General features: G+C 45.2%; 1 protein-coding gene across 3 annotated transcripts in view; it reads right to left on the bottom strand.

Annotated features, from left to right (window-relative positions):
- Positions 1 to 15,495, bottom strand: part of FASN (fatty acid synthase) — a 167,024-nt gene that overhangs the window by 99,854 nt on the left and 51,675 nt on the right. For all 3 annotated transcript variants that reach the window (XM_019503691.1, XM_019503683.1, XM_019503700.1), the window contains 2 exons: positions 15,184 to 15,409; positions 14,353 to 14,489 (listed from right to left, as the gene is read on the bottom strand). In XM_019503691.1, the coding sequence (XP_019359236.1) occupies positions 14,353 to 14,489; positions 15,184 to 15,409 (363 nt within the window). The remainder of the gene's footprint in view (positions 1 to 14,352; positions 14,490 to 15,183; positions 15,410 to 15,495) is intronic.

The following is a 15,495-nucleotide window of genomic DNA, read 5'->3' as shown; positions in this document are numbered from 1 at the left end:
AACACCTTGCCGGGGTCGTTTGACCCCAGTACTCTTTCCTGCCATGGCAGGGGGTCGGACTTGATAATCTGCTAAGGTCCCTCCTGACCCTACAAACTATGAAACTATGAAACTTGAGCCCATTGCTCCTTGTTCTGTCATTTGCCCCCACTGAGAACAGTCCAGCTCCATCCTTTTTGCAACCCCCCTGCAGCAAGTTCAAGGCTGCTTTTAAATCCCCTCAGACTTCTCTTCTCCAAACTAAATAAACCCAGTTCCCTTCACCTCTCCTGACAGGTTATGTTCCAGCCCCGGAACCATTTTTGTTGCCCACCGCTGGACTGACTAACTTGTCCACATCCTTTCTGTAGCGGGGGCCCAAAACTGGACACAGTACTCCAGATGTGGCTTCCCCAGTGCCCAAAGCTTACCCGAGCAGGGTGCAGGGCCCGGGGCAAATCAGCCCACGCGGGGCCCTGCCCCCACTCCAATCCAGGCCCCGGACCTGAAGAAGCTGCTGCCACCATCAGCAGTGGTGTCAGCGGCGGGGAGGGGTAGCAAGCAGCTGGACATGGAGCCACCACCGCCGCTGCCCCCCCCGCCCCATGGGACCCCCAAAGTGTGGGGTCTGGGGCAGTTGCCCCGATTCATGTCCCCCCTGGACAGCCCTGCCAGTGCCAGAGGGGAAGAATCACTTCCCTTGATCTGCTGGCAATGCTCCTACTATACTCTTACAATCCTCCCTAGTCGTTTGTCCAAGTTTCTACTTCCTGTAAGCTTCCTTTTTGTGTTTAAGCTCACTGAAGAGTTCTCTGCTAAGCCACGCTGGTCTTCTGCTATACTTGATAGTCTTCCTTTGCATTGGGATGGTTCGTTCCTGCTCCCTCAGTAAGGTTTCTTTAAAGTACAGCCAGCTCTCCTGGACTCCTTTCCTCCTTAGACTGGCTTTTAGTGGATCCTGCCCATCAGCTCCCTGAGTGAGTCAAAGTCTGCTTTTCTGAAGTCCAGGGTCCTTACTCTCTTGCTCTCCTTTCCTTCTTTCCTCAGGATCCTGAACTCAATCATTTCATGGTTGCTACTGTCCAAGTTGCCATCCGTTACTAAATTCCCCACCAATTCATCCCTGTTTATGAGCATCAGGTCAAGAAGAGCATGGCCCCAGTTGGCCACTCCAGCACTTGCACCAGGAAGTTGTCCCCAACACCTTCCTGGATTCCCTGCACACTGCTGTATTGCCCTCCAGGCAGATGTCAGGGTGACTGAAGTTCCCTATGAAAACAAGGGCTTGTGATGGGGAAACTTCTGCTAGCTGTCTGAAGAAAGCCTCATCCACCTCATCTGGTGGTCTATAGCATATAACTGACTGCATATTTTTGACCAATAGCAATTTTACAAAAAAAATCCCAACTACGTTTTTATAAATTTTCTTGACAAAACTATGATTTTTTTTTTTTTTTTTGCAATATTTCTTAATGGAACATTTGTGTTTTTCTGTGTATTATTTGGACCTATTGGCAATTTTTTACAATCTCTGACCTGTATTTGAAGAGACAATTAACCAAACTTTATTTGATGGGTCAGATGCACAATCCTAGATGCAAGTGTATCAAAACTGTTCCAACTTTAACCCTGCTGTTCAGGATCTAACTAATTTGTGTTGAAAAGGGGCAAGGCAGATGCAGCAGTGGGAGTGTAAGAGTTGATGTGTGCTCCTTGGCAGCAGCTTCCTCTCCCCTTTTGAAGTGGCCAAAATGTACATTTATCCATATCTTAAGAGAGTTTGGTTAATTTAGCCAAGGAAATTAAAAAGCAGAGATGAGATATGATTGCTCTCTTTAAATACAACAAAGGTCAAGTGCAGGGAGGGAGAGGAGCTATTTAAGGCAAAAGACTATTGTTGGCAGCCCCTCGATATGAGGACGACAGTCTTTCAGTGAAAAGAGAAGTTGCTGGTGAGTCTCTAGATGACTGAGGAGACCAAACCAAGCTCCATACCTTCAACTGCAGACATGGCAAACGGTTACCGGAGGAAGGAGTAGGTCCTGGCAATGTCAAAGCAGTTCTTTCCCTTTGTCGCTCTCCTCTATCCACTTCCATTGTGAGGCGAGTTTGCTCAAAATGATCAATGCCTTGTTGTACACCATGATGCCACTGGGGACTATTCAGTGCTCAAATCTCCCAGGTATTGATCTTAATATTGCACTTCTTCAGACTGGCCTTCAACATGCCCTTGAATCTCTTTTTTTGCCACTTCTGGATTGGTACCCATCAGTGAGTTGGGAGCATGAGACCAGTTTTGGTAACTGGTTTTTAGGCATCCTTATGCCTTGTCCTGTCCAAAGAAGCTGAAGCTATATAAACGTGCTTCAATGCTGGTAACCGTTTGCTTGAGCCAGAACTGGCATTTGGTTTTCTGTCCTTCCAACAGCTATGAAAGATTGCTGGGAAGGATCTTCCAAAGGCATCTCTGATGGTAACATCCCATAGCTTTCAGGTGTTTCTGATGTTGTCTAAATTTCACACCCACAGCGCAGGGTAGGGATGACAACAGCCTGGTGGACAAGAAGTTTGGTTTGGGTCCTGATGTCATGATCACCAAAGACATGATTTTGGAGATGTCCAAAGGCAGCACTAGCAGCTTTTATCTGGTGTTGAATATTGTCTATGTGTACTTTTTGGGAAGGATGGCTGCCCAAATAGGGAAAATGCTACACATTCTCCAAGGACTGCCCTCTAATTGTGATGTGTGGAGGAGCAGCTGGTTGGATTGGGGTGGGTTGTTAAAAACAATACCACAACAAGGGAGGTACCAAAATCAGACAAAAGTCTCCCAGCAATCAGAGTTGTGATGGCCTGAAATAGCCTGCCAACACCAAAATGAGGTAAAAAATCATAGCTAATGTTCTGATGGAGCTTGATCAATTTAAGAATTAAATAATCCGATTGTGGTGGTTTATGACATCAGGACTGCACTTGTTAACTTAACTGGTCCCTTTCCAGAGCATCACCCAATGTTCCTAAGTACTAACCACTGTGGAAATATCTCGGTAGTGGATATAGCTACCCACATGATCTTAGGATTTTCTGTTTGAGAAGTGGCCCTTGAAATATTACATGCAGAATTATGTCTGACAGTGAAATTAAGAAAGCAAATAAATTCTATCAGTACATCTCTGCAGAATGCAGACTGGCTAGAGCTACTTTTGAACAAATTTCCAGAAACCAAAAAACGTCAATTTTTTCATGAAAACTCTTAATAGGGAGACATCACTGCAACAAGACCAGAGCATGGTCCTGTCAGTTCAGGGCCACAGTCAAGAGTGGTAGAACCAAGCCTAGGGCTTGCACCAGCGATCTGAAGCCAAGAGTCAGATGTCAGGAGTAAGGAGGTGAGGTAAAAGCCACACTCAGGAGTCAGAGTTGAGCAGCCTGTGGTCACGTGCTTCAACAGGGAATATGCGGTCCTTCTGGACTGATCTGATATCGTGTAAGTGTACCTGGTTGGCAAACCCCAGCTGGCCAAACAGGTCAGGCAGGGCTTTCTGCCAGGGTTCCTGATGGAAGTCTTATGACATCACACGGTAACGGCCACTTTTGTTCTTGATTTTAGAATCTAGTGAAGGAAAGGTGGGAAACCAGTAGTAACTGTGGAGGCAATCATCGCAGGTGCAACAGGAAGAATGAAAGCAGGTGGGAAGGAGGCTCTGAAAATTAGCCGACACAAACTGATACAACTGTTAGCCACAGAGAGGGGAAGAAGGGTGATTTGTATCAACTGCATGCGGCAGGTGAAAGATTTATGCTACTGGTTTGTAAGGAAGTGAAGAACTGTACATACCTTAGAGGTATTGTCAGGTGTTTGTGACAAGGGCTACATAAGCAGATAGAGAGGGAAGGCTGAGAGTCGTCTTGGCAGGTCAATGACTGTTACACAGTCACAAATGTAGCATGCTCCTCATCTACTTGTGGTCTACACCAGGACCAAAGCCCTGGTTTGCTACCAGTTGTGCAGAAGCAGACTTGAGGGGATGGATTTGAACTCTGGGGTGATATGCTGTTCTGGCATGAATGTGTCCAGAGCACCACATTATAAGGAAGATGCAGAGAAACTGGAGAAGGTTCAGAGGCAAGCAGCCAATATGATAAAAGGGACTGGAATGCAAGCCATACAAAGAAAGGCCAAAGGAACTGGGTATATTTTGCTTGGAGAAAAGGAGATTAAAGGGTGGGAGGAGACATGATATTAGTTTTCCCATATTTATAAGGCTGCCCCAAAGAAAATGAAGCAACAGTCCTCTCCCTTATTATGAGGGCAGGGCATGTGACAATGGCTTATACTACAGCAAAGCAGCTTTGGAACATATCTTAGGAAAAAATTCCTAACTATAAGAACGGTAAGACACGGAACAAGAGGTCTAGGGAACTTTCAGAATCTTTTTCGCAGATGGTTTTTAAGAAGAGGCTGGACAGGCATTTATCTCATGGCGTTAGAGCACAGAGAACCCTGCCTCTGCTCGGGGGCTGGACTAAATGACCCTCGAGGTCTCTTCTAGCCCTAGGATCCTCTGCTCCACATCCTGCAAAGACGAATGTCTCCATGCAGTCCTCATACATAATGCCAGCAAGATTCAGTCCCAGTCATCCAGTCTGCAGCTGACCAGTAGGTGGATCACTCTGGCTAAATCCTTGTCAGAAAGGAAAGCAACCAAGCTCCTGAGCAAGCCAAAGCAGTAGGAAGTTGTTTGTATTCCTGACGGTACATCCAATAAGACTTCAAAGCATACATCATGTTAACCAACAGAGGATTGAGGCTGTCACTTCTGGCAAAGGGCACGATGGCACTCCTCATTTTTTTCCCTTTGAAACAGCATTATTTCAGTTTTACAAACCTGACCTGGAAGGAAGTGGGCAGTGGAGTCCCCCAGGGCTCGGTCATTGGGCCTGCACTGTTCAATTTCTTTATTAGTGACTTGGATGACGGGGTGAAAAGTAGCCTGTTTAAATTTGCTGATGATACCAAGACTTGGGGTGAGGCGGGCACGCTAGCAGGGAAGGACAGATTACAGCAGAACCTGGACAGGTTACAGGGGTGGGCTAATGAAAACAGAATGGGTTTCAATACTGACAAGTGCAGGGTGCTGCACTTGGGCAGTAGAAACCAGCAGCACACTTGTAAGATGGGAAACTCCTTTATTGAGAGCACGGAGGCAGAAAGAGATCTTGGAGTCATTATTGACTCCAAGATGAACATGGACCAACAATGTGAGGTCACGGTCAGTAGGGCCAACCGTACCTTGTCGTGCATCCACAGATGCATCTCCAGCAGGGCCAAGAAGGTGATCCTCCACCTCTATGCGACACTGGTCAGGCCACAGCTGGAGTACTGCGTCCAGTTCTGGGTGCCACACTTCAAGAGGGATGTGGACAACATGGAGACGGTCCAGAGGAGGGCCACCTGCATGATCGGGGGCAGCAGGGCAGACCCTACAAAAAGAGGCTACAAGACCTGTTCAGCCTTCGCTGAGGGGGGACCTGGCGGCCGTCTATAAACCCACTAGGGGGGACCAGCAGGGTTTGGGAGAGACCTTGTTCCCCCTAGCACTCCGTGGGGTAACAAGGAATAACGGCCACAAGTTGTTTGACAGTAGGTTTAGACTAGACATCCGAAGGCACTACTTTACAGTCAGGGCGGCTAGGATCTGGAACCAACTTCCAAGGGAAGTGGCGATGGCTCCTACCCCAGGAGTCTTTAAGAGGAGGCTTGACGTCTACCTGGCTGGGGTCATCTGAGCCCGGTTTTTCTCTCCTGCCCAGGGCAGGGGGTAGGACCTGATGATCTACAAGGTCCCTTCTGACCTGACTTCTATGAATCTATGAGTGTGAAGTGCGGCAGGCCAGTAGGGGGTGCTCCTGCATTGAGCCTCCCACCAAACTGCGCCCAACCACCTTACGGACTCCACGTGTCTCTCCTTCAGGGCGCCTAAGCCCGGGCAGACCCGCTCTCGAGCCCCACCACAGAGTCCAGGGGTAACATAAGCTGCCACCACCCTGAGAAGGGACTCTCTTGGCCCTGTGTCCTCGGGGAAGCACAGGCCTCATAGTCCTACGGGTACTCGACCCAGTACAGGCACTTGGGGCACTTCCCCAAGTTGGGGGCCAAAAAGGAAAGTCCCTCTTAGTCTGCAGACCTAAGGGGCCTCTTAGGCATAATTTAGATCCACCCCTCAATAAGTCTCCTACACCGGTCACAAAGGAGAACTGTATTGATTACAGGGGGTAGGGTGAAAATAGGGTACAAGATAGAGCGATATCAAAGAAATCCCATAGAGCGAAACTGTCTGGCTGACGTAGCCTTTTGATCACGCATCTGAGTTACTGCCAGCTAGATATCTAACCAGATCTCGAGTAGCTTACTCACAAGTGTCATCCCGAGGCTCCAGATCCCCTCTGGAGGCAGGCCGTTCCTCACTCATGAGTTTTGGAGGAGAGAGCCAGTTTCAGACGGTAAACGCCTCTCTAAGTCTGAGTCCCCCGCATGGCTGCTGCCCCACCCCCCGGGCAGTCTTAACTTATATAGCCCCTGTCACCTCATTCACCTGGTCCAATGGAGGCCAGCACCGGTTGGCTGTCGGCCAACCAATTTGAAATACATCACTAGTTGCCGGGCAGACTCTAGCCCACCAGGTAGAAGCCCCTCACCCAGGTAGGTGATACCAGTCACGTAGGGAGAGGAAGCAGGTTTCCCCGCTCTATCTCAGGTTACCTAAAGAGATAGGGTAAAGGTGTCTCTCCTCTGCTGGGTGCATCCTAATCACATTGTCACAGAGCAGAGATTCTGGGGAGAAACAAAGGTGGCTTCCTGCCACATGAAGCACCTGTCCTTTATCAGTAGTCTGTTCAGGTTCTCCTACCACGTTCAGCATTATAGGACCTGAGAACCTTCCAGGGGTGCCTAAGTAATGTGGCTACCATCTGTCTTTGGTTGTTTGTTCTCTCATTCCTTCTCCAGGGAGAGAAGCCTGTGTAGTGGAAAGTCTTGGTCTTCTAGGGGTCATTTTCTGGGAAGCAGGTTTAAAAATGAAATATCAAATGAATAAGGGACAATACAAGAGTGGGCATATGCAAAACTTGTGCCTTTAATTCAATTTAATTTAATTTAGTTAACAAAGATGACAAAAATTAAGTAAGAGACAACATATGAATCATGACTTACATATATTGACTGGACCTCTAAGGGAGAGGAAAGCCATAAATACAACCCATCAGTCCTGACTTTAGAAAAGAAAGCTGGAGTGAGGGGCCAGGGAGGAGGCTATATCAGCAACAAGAGGGAGGACAGACGATAGGAGGGGTCAAGGTCAGTGCTGTGCTGTTCTATAGTGCAAATGTGCTAGTCAGTGTCTGGGCTAGATTCCTACATCTTTGTTGTAGATGGTTCTCCTCTAAGAGGCAACTGGAAATGTGTAACTCTGGGATCCCTAACTTTAGATATTTATTACTAAACTGTTATTTTGGTCATGAATTCCGTTTCAGGAGCCTCTCTCTTATTCAAATGATAAAATATTGGGAAAAAGTCTGAATTCTCCTATTAAAAACAAATGCAATTTCAGACAATAACTAACATATAGTCTAAATCAGCGTTTCCCCAACCGGTGTGCCGCAGCACACTGGTGTGCCATCAGGCGCGTCTAGGTATGCTGCGGCATTCTGGGCTGGAGCCATGCCCCCTGCCTGCTGCTGCAGACACAGACAGACAGGGAGTGTGGCTCCAGCCCAAAATGCCGTCCGGCTGGCCATGTGCCACCACCTCCCCACCCCAGTCGGTGTCTGGCTGGCTGCACGCCCCCCGGCATCCAATGTGCTTTTTTATTTAGGTAAATGTGCCATGGGGCAAAAAAGGTTGGGAAACACTGGTCTAAATGGTACTGTTTTGTGTATAAAATGTTTATAAACTAATTTATTTTAGACAAATAATATGTGAAGAATACTGAATTTTAATTTTTTCTAGTACATATAATTTCCCTGGAAATGTTCTGAAAATTATGTTTCTGTGTTAAAAAATGTCCCAAATCAAACTTAAGCTTTTTCTCCCACAGTTGCATGTGTAAAGCTAATGCTGTTAACCAGAATACTGATCCCACAACAGGTATGGCCCAGAGATAACACTGCACCCTGCCTAGCCCCCATGACTTCACTGAAATTCTGCAAAGATGCAAGCAATGCTTTCAAGCAAAACTGCCATAAGAAACTTAGGTTTTCTGTTGTTGTAACGCAGACTTTTTTCATTCCTTAGTTTTCTTTACATGTGCTCACTTGCCATTACTAAGGTACTACCGCTGTATACATTCCTTTAAATGCAGCAACTGCACACATTCAGTTCACCAAGTGTGCTCTTATCATCACTTAAGCTGTATTTATAAGAACCACCAAGGCACTTTCAAGAAATCATCCAGGGAACAGCTTGAGAAACCATCATAACTGGAAGAAGAGAGCCAGGTGCTCCATGAAGGTATGAAACACTCTAGAAATGCCTAATGACTTGCATCTTAGCCCAGGGAGCTAAGGAATAATTTGTGAAACAGCTCACTGGTCAACTATTTCAAATGTCTTGGGCTTTAGAGGTTTTGCTTTATCCTGCAAGACAAGGGTCAAAAAAAGCTCAGAAAATTCATATGGTATGTGAGATCCAACAATACGTTATTAGGGCAGGAATAAGAAGCCCGCAGGCCTAGCCAGGGCAGACAGCTCCAGACAAATTGGAGCTATTGAGCTCTGCCATCTCTTTGGTCTCTTCCAAGATGGCAAGTGTTAACAAAATCAAGTAGATTCCATCCCATTGCAGCCAACATAATTACAATGATGCTGGATTAGACCCATGCAAGGAATGTATCTGTTTGATTGAGAGAGCCAAGCCACGGAAGAATCAGAACTAAAAGTGAAATTCTAATCTAGAAAAGTAATTAGGTAATCATGTCTGAGAAGTTACACACTTCTTTTCTTTCAAGGACTCACCATCATGGTGGTGCACGTTACCAGTCAAATCTTTTTCCTACACCCAGTTGCCGAAATGACAAATGTAAGCTTGAATCAGAAAGTCCTGCTAAGTTTTTGATTTTGCAGAAGATAATTTTGCATTTAAAAGTGAACTCTAACTTTGTATTAAATTGCTTATTAATTTGTGATAAATATTTAAAAAAATAAAGTTAGTTATACAGAGATTCATCATATAGTAATCATTTACAACCTGAGTAGATAAACAAGACATCACCAAGGCACAAATAATAGTGGCTTATAAAAATCCAATTGGTTCTAGGTCATATTCTGTTTTATCCCTACCTTGATTGTAGATACAGCTGAAAGACATCAGAAGAGGCTAGGGAAAAATGAGGAAACAAGCAACAGGACAAATAAGAGAAGGAATTTAAAAAAAAAAGAATGAGGACGAAAGGGACAGAAAGACAGGGAGCTGGGCAGAGCAGAGGAGACTGGGGCTCAGATAATTAATACACTATTTCAGAAGCTTCTTCCAGAAAGACATCTCACCTCTCTGAGGAGGGCAAGTCTGTGCTGCCCCAGTATGAGACTGGACAGCACTGGATTAGGACAAGCCATCCCTACACAGTCTGTGCTACCTCCTGAACCAAAAGTCACATAGTCCACTGATATGGCACTTCTCATGCCACTTAAGCCTGCTGAGAGGCAGAGCCTATGCCATGTCCACAGCACTACATGCAGCCAGCTATACTGATTCTGGTTCAGGAAGCAGCAGGTGCAGAGCAAGTGCAGTGCGTCACAATACAGCACTGCCCGGCACCATATTGCTGTGGCACAGACATACCTGTCGGATTTATCTTGGGCATGTTTATTGCTGTGCACAGTTCTCTGCATGGCAGCCAGTCCTGCCATGACAACACTCCAAATGCCAGCTGTCAAGTGCACTTCACACTTCTGTTTCTATAACATTAGCCTCTTAGCAGTTAACAGTACTCTGTGGAGCCAAAGTTTTCATATTTGTTCAATTTCTAGTTAGCATCCATCAGTTTTGAAATTATGTGGGGAGGCTGTAATGTAATTTTATATGATAGGAAAAAATTAATTTTGCAATTAAGTTCTGCCCAGAATAAATAGATTGCTCCCAAGACATATTGGTTAAATTAGTGCCTGCTGGCTCAAACTGACAGCATTTGTCTGATGGAACAGTGCTTTCTTAAGTAGCTGAGGTGGTTCAACATATCCTTCATGTGATTTTTTTTCTGGATTAAGCTTAAATAGAAGCTGAAGGCACAAATGAAAATACCAGCTAGAATTGCTTTCCTTGATTACCACTAAATAAGTGGCAGGTGCTTCTTCCATTTCTTTTTCAGGAAATTCTTTCTTAACTCAAATTTGCCAGCCAGGGTATGTACAGCATTACCACCACTGGAAGCTGTGCCTGGCATTGGGTACCTAGGAGCAGGATCCCAGGAGAGAGACCCACAGCAGTAAAAGGCAAGGGAAAGGAGGAAAACCCCCAAGACACAGACTGAGGTTATGGTGCTCGAGAGCATCTAACTGAGTCCAGGAACACTGAGGTTCCAAGTACTTCATGTCCTTTATTACTGTTTCACCACTGAGTTTATTGAACTGTTTGAAGATCGGACTGATCTTGTAAAAAGTACTGTCCCAAGGTTCTTGGGCAAGCCTGACCATTTGTCAGGTAGTAGAGGACTTATTTTGATTATCACGCATTTCCATTTTTGTTTATTCTTGGGAACATCTGGTTCTCGAGTGGACAGGGTAAAGTGGAGGGAGGAGCCCTGAAAAGGTGACTTACGGTCCCACAGGTGTAGCCCCAGAACCACCGGAAGCCGCCTGCTCAACTAATAACAACAAGATGTGGGAGGTGAGAACAGAAGGGCGATGCATAAACATGGATACCAGTGAAGTGCTAAGCGTTGATACCAGGGGAGGCAGAAAATAGGATAGGCCTGGTATATATCAACACTCAACCTCTCCCGCGGATATTTGCAGATCCCAATGGCAGCAGAGGATCAAGCCAAAATCGCTTCTGGGACGCCGTGGGGCCTCTACGAATTCCGTTGAATGTCTTTTGGATTGCCTGGGGCAGCTGCTACCTTTCAGAGATTAATTAATCAAGCCTTAGCCCCACACATGCAGGATGCATCAGCGTACATCCCTGACATTTTGTCATATATACCAAAACATGGGGACAACATTGAAGAGCCTTGAAGGCCGTGCTAAGTGAATTAAGAGCTGCAGGGCTGACAGCCTCCCTGCACAAATGCACAACTGCAAAAAGAGAAGCTAAGTATTTAGGGCTCTTGGTGGGACACGGGACTATTAGACCTCTTGCCGACAAGTTCCGAGTCATATGGGACTTTGTACCCCCAAAACAAAACAAAAAACTATGTGAGGTCTTTTTTAGGACTCGCTAATTATCATCGACAATTTGTGCCCCGCTTCACGGAGTTGGCAGCTCCTTTACCTGATGCCATCGAGGGGGGCATAAAGGGCACTATAAAATGGAATCCTACCATGAGTGAGGCCTTCATGAAAATAAAAAAGGCCCTTTGTCTTGATATGTTAGTGCATACTCCTAACTTTGCAAAGCCGTTCACTCTGCAGACAGACGCTTCAGACACCGCTACAGGAGCCATCCTGACACAAGACCATGTGGGTATAGAATGTCCTGTGGCTTATGCTAGCCAAAAACTAAACAAGGCTGAAAAAAGGTATGCTACAATTGAACGGGAATGCCTGGCGATAAAATGGGGCATCAAACATTTCCAGTACCACTTAATGGAGCAGGAGTTCCGCCTTGTAACAGATCACGCTCCGCTGAAATGGCTGAGCCAAAGCAAAACGGATAATGCCCGCATAGCACGGTGGGCACTGGTGCTAGAGACCTTTAAATTCATCACTGACTATAGGCCAGGAGTTGATAATAAGGTAGCTGATTTTTTAGTCGAGGTATGGAAACGATGCAAGTGACACCAATGCAGTGAGTTCAGATGATGACGAACAAGCTAAGACGACGAAACAGGAAAGTAAGGATGCAGGTACGCCAAACGGCAACTTGGATTGGGGGTGGGGAGGAAAGAAAGTGTGCGAGCGTGCTTCTCCGTGTCCTGAAGAATGCATAATGGCCTCAGTCACACTTTAGGAGCGTGTGCTTAGTGTGCGTAGGTGGGTACCCGGCAGCTTCTGGTATAACTGGGAATCACCCACCGGCAGCACCAGGAAAGCCGGCACACTGGGGAGAGCCGGCAGCAGGGGAAGTTGGCTCGGCCGCAGGAGCTGGCTTGCCAGAGTGAGCTGGCCACACAGAGAGAGCCGGAGGAGACCACTGGAAGCCCGGACACTTGGAGGGGAGTGCCCGGTCTTGGGTGCCTAGGAGCTGGATCCCAGGAGAGAGACCCACGCAGTAAAAGGCAAGGGAAAGAAGGAAACCCGCCCCCCTCCCCCCAAAGACAGAGACTGAGGTTATGGTGCTTGAGGACATCTAACTGTGAGGCCAGGAACACTGAGGTTCCAAGTACTTTATGTTCTTTATTATTGTTTCACCATTGAACTTACTGAACTGTTTGAAGATCGGACTGATCTTGTATAAAGTACTGTCCCAAGGTCCTTGGGCAAGCCTGACCATTTGTCAGGTAGCAGAGGACTTTGATTTTCATACATTTCCATTTTTGTTTATGCTTGGGAACATCTGGCTGGCCAGTGGATGGGGTAAGGGGGAGGCAGGAGCCCTGAGAAGGCGACTTATGGTCCCACAGGTGTAGCCCCAGAACCATCGGCAGCCTTCTGCTCAACTAATAACAAGATGTGGCATGTGAGAACAGAAGGGCGATGCAGAAGTCTGGATACCAGTTAAGTGCTACTGGTCATCAGAGAAGGCCCCATAGCTAGAGAGCTTTGACTCTTGCACCTGTAGGTATTGGATGCATTTGAGGCATCAGATACATTGATTTTCATAAAATTAGGATTAGGAACATGGATAGTGAGGGAACCCAAAATGAACAGGATCTTCAAGCAGTCATTCACTTTAGTTAGGTTAATTTTTCCCCAAAGGAAGAGAAGCAGTACTTGCCATCTATTTAAGCCATTTACTAATTACTTGATTAATGTAGCTAACTTAATCTTAACTAAGTTTTTAATTTCCTTAGGGAACCGGATGCCAAGGTATTTGAATGCCCCCCTAAAGGGATCACTTAGAGCTACTTCTAATGAGACCTTCATGGCTTCTGATGTATCTGAATTTATCTTGGAGCCCGAGACTTTGTTGTTACTTTTTGAATATTTGGAAGAGAATGTTTTGGGCTGGTCAAAGTACCATCATCTTACATAAAAGAATTTCTGTCTTCTAAATCCCTGTAGTGAATGGTATGGCATCCATAATTAACATGAGAGTGTTTCTAATGCTAAACTGAACAGGAGGAGAATCGTACCAAAACGGGAAGAAGTGTGGGGGGGGATAATATATTACTATTTGCTTGGAACGTGGCTTGGAATTGGAATAAAGCAGCTTATTAAGCCTTGAACTAGGGGAATTGTACAGTTCTTAGAATCATAGAATCAATGAGTCGGAAGAGACCTAGAGAGATCATCTAGTCCGACCCCCTGCTGAACCGGGTTAATGATTCTACTGGAAATGCACAAGTCCAACAGAATCTACATCTTTCAGCCAAAAGTGTTCTGTTAGTTCTGAATACAAGAGCAGTAAAAAGTCAGTAACTGTAATTCAATATCAAAGGGAACAGGTCTGCTGATTATGCAAAAGATGTAGGCTGAAACACTTGGGCTACTGAAATCTGTGGGAATTCTCCCACTGCTTCAATGGAGCCAGGTTTTCATTCAGTCTGTTTTTCTGGCCATAACTTCAATTGAATATTAGAAGTGTAATATTAGAAGTCCGACTTAACCTAATGTACAAGCTATTATAAGTATTTGGATGACAGCACTTTAGAAATCTGCAGGTCTGAGTGCTCAGAGGTATGCTTATTGAGACATCGTTCTAAGACTAATATAAACATACTAAATACATTTTCAAATTGCCATACCTCTGGCAATTTAAAACTAAAAGTCTTCAACTGAACATATTCCTCTTTTAGGACTACAAGGTTAATATACAAACATGGAAATGCATCAGTAACATTTCTTAGATAAAATGCATTTCCCACCATGTTTAATTAACTCTAAAACAGCCCAAAGTTCTCACAATATTCCAAAAAATGCCTTTGGACTGAGATTTAATAGGAAAAGTTGCAGTCCAAAAAGCTTCTGGGGAAAGCAATACACAACAGAAAATATGGACTACCACAATGGCTAGTTATTCTGGATAAAAGCCTAGATCTTTGGAGGATATATTATTACCTGTGTGGTAAGCTGGTACTGCAGATGCTCTAAGGCTGACAGTCGGCACTGTGCTGCTTTTGCTAGCTCTTTAGGATACAGACCACTGGAGACTGTGTGAACTGAGCCCTGCTCAGAGCTAATGCAATGCCAAAATCCTAAAAAGATGAGAAAACAAACAAGAAAGGAATTTTCTACACTGTAATTCGAATGGCTTTTCTAAACTATAAGTAGTTCCTTTTCTGCAGGTGCTTCTAGCAGCCATAAATGAACTACAGAACATGACAGCCTCGCACTGCACATAATATACACAGCTGTGTAGGAGCTAGCCTGGAAAGGTCTCTTCCTATTAGTGACCTGTTTCTCTGGACCTCTGCCAGAGCAATTGTTTCATGGAATTCAAATCTTTGCAATAAAATGTTCTCACATGACTTCTGTTTTTGATCTCAAGCTTATTCCACAGTAAGTTTATTCTGCTTTCTTTTCCTCTTCCATGAGAAATAAGGGTTTGTTTCCAGAAATGAATTACCCCATTTATAAATTTAAATAAAAAGGCTTTTTGCGTTTTCCACACTGGCACAAGGGTGTCCTTTACTGAAGACTTCCATATACAAGAATTATTGCCCAACTGACTTTTACATCAAGTTTGATCCCTCCACCCTCCACACTGGGGATAAACTTGCTCTTGACCATTAGCATCTTACATTAGTCATGAACTCTTTGCCTCAGGGGTAAGCCATTTATTAATATTTAATTTCCAGAGTGGAACTTGACTCTCTCCAACTGAGGGTGAATTCATTTCCAGGCTTTACCCTTATGTCAGAACCAGGATACTTTGTCGAACCAATTTACCTTCATATGATACTGCTGCAAGTTCTGCTCGGAGCCTATTTCCCATTTCAATAAGCTGATGCTTCTCTTGGCTCAAACTAGAGATCTTTCTCACTGCTTCCTTCAGTTTATTCTGTATTACCTGTACAGAGCAACCAGCACCATGTTGGGGCACATCACCTGACCCCTTCCCAGAAAAATGTCTGAAATCTTCTATGTCTTCTCGAAGTCCCTTGATCACTGACCCCTACGAGAGAGAGAGAAACAAACACCATAAGGCATTCTTTCCATGTAAGGATTATGACAGAAATCAAGCAGCACAGATTAGACTTC

The sequence above is a fragment of the Gavialis gangeticus genome, unplaced genomic scaffold (assembly GCF_001723915.1).
Source record: "Gavialis gangeticus isolate Ggan-Ray unplaced genomic scaffold, GavGan_comp1, whole genome shotgun sequence".
In the NCBI taxonomy this organism is placed as follows: domain Eukaryota; kingdom Metazoa; phylum Chordata; order Crocodylia; family Gavialidae; genus Gavialis; species Gavialis gangeticus.
This window is presented reverse-complemented; position numbering and strand designations above follow the sequence as displayed.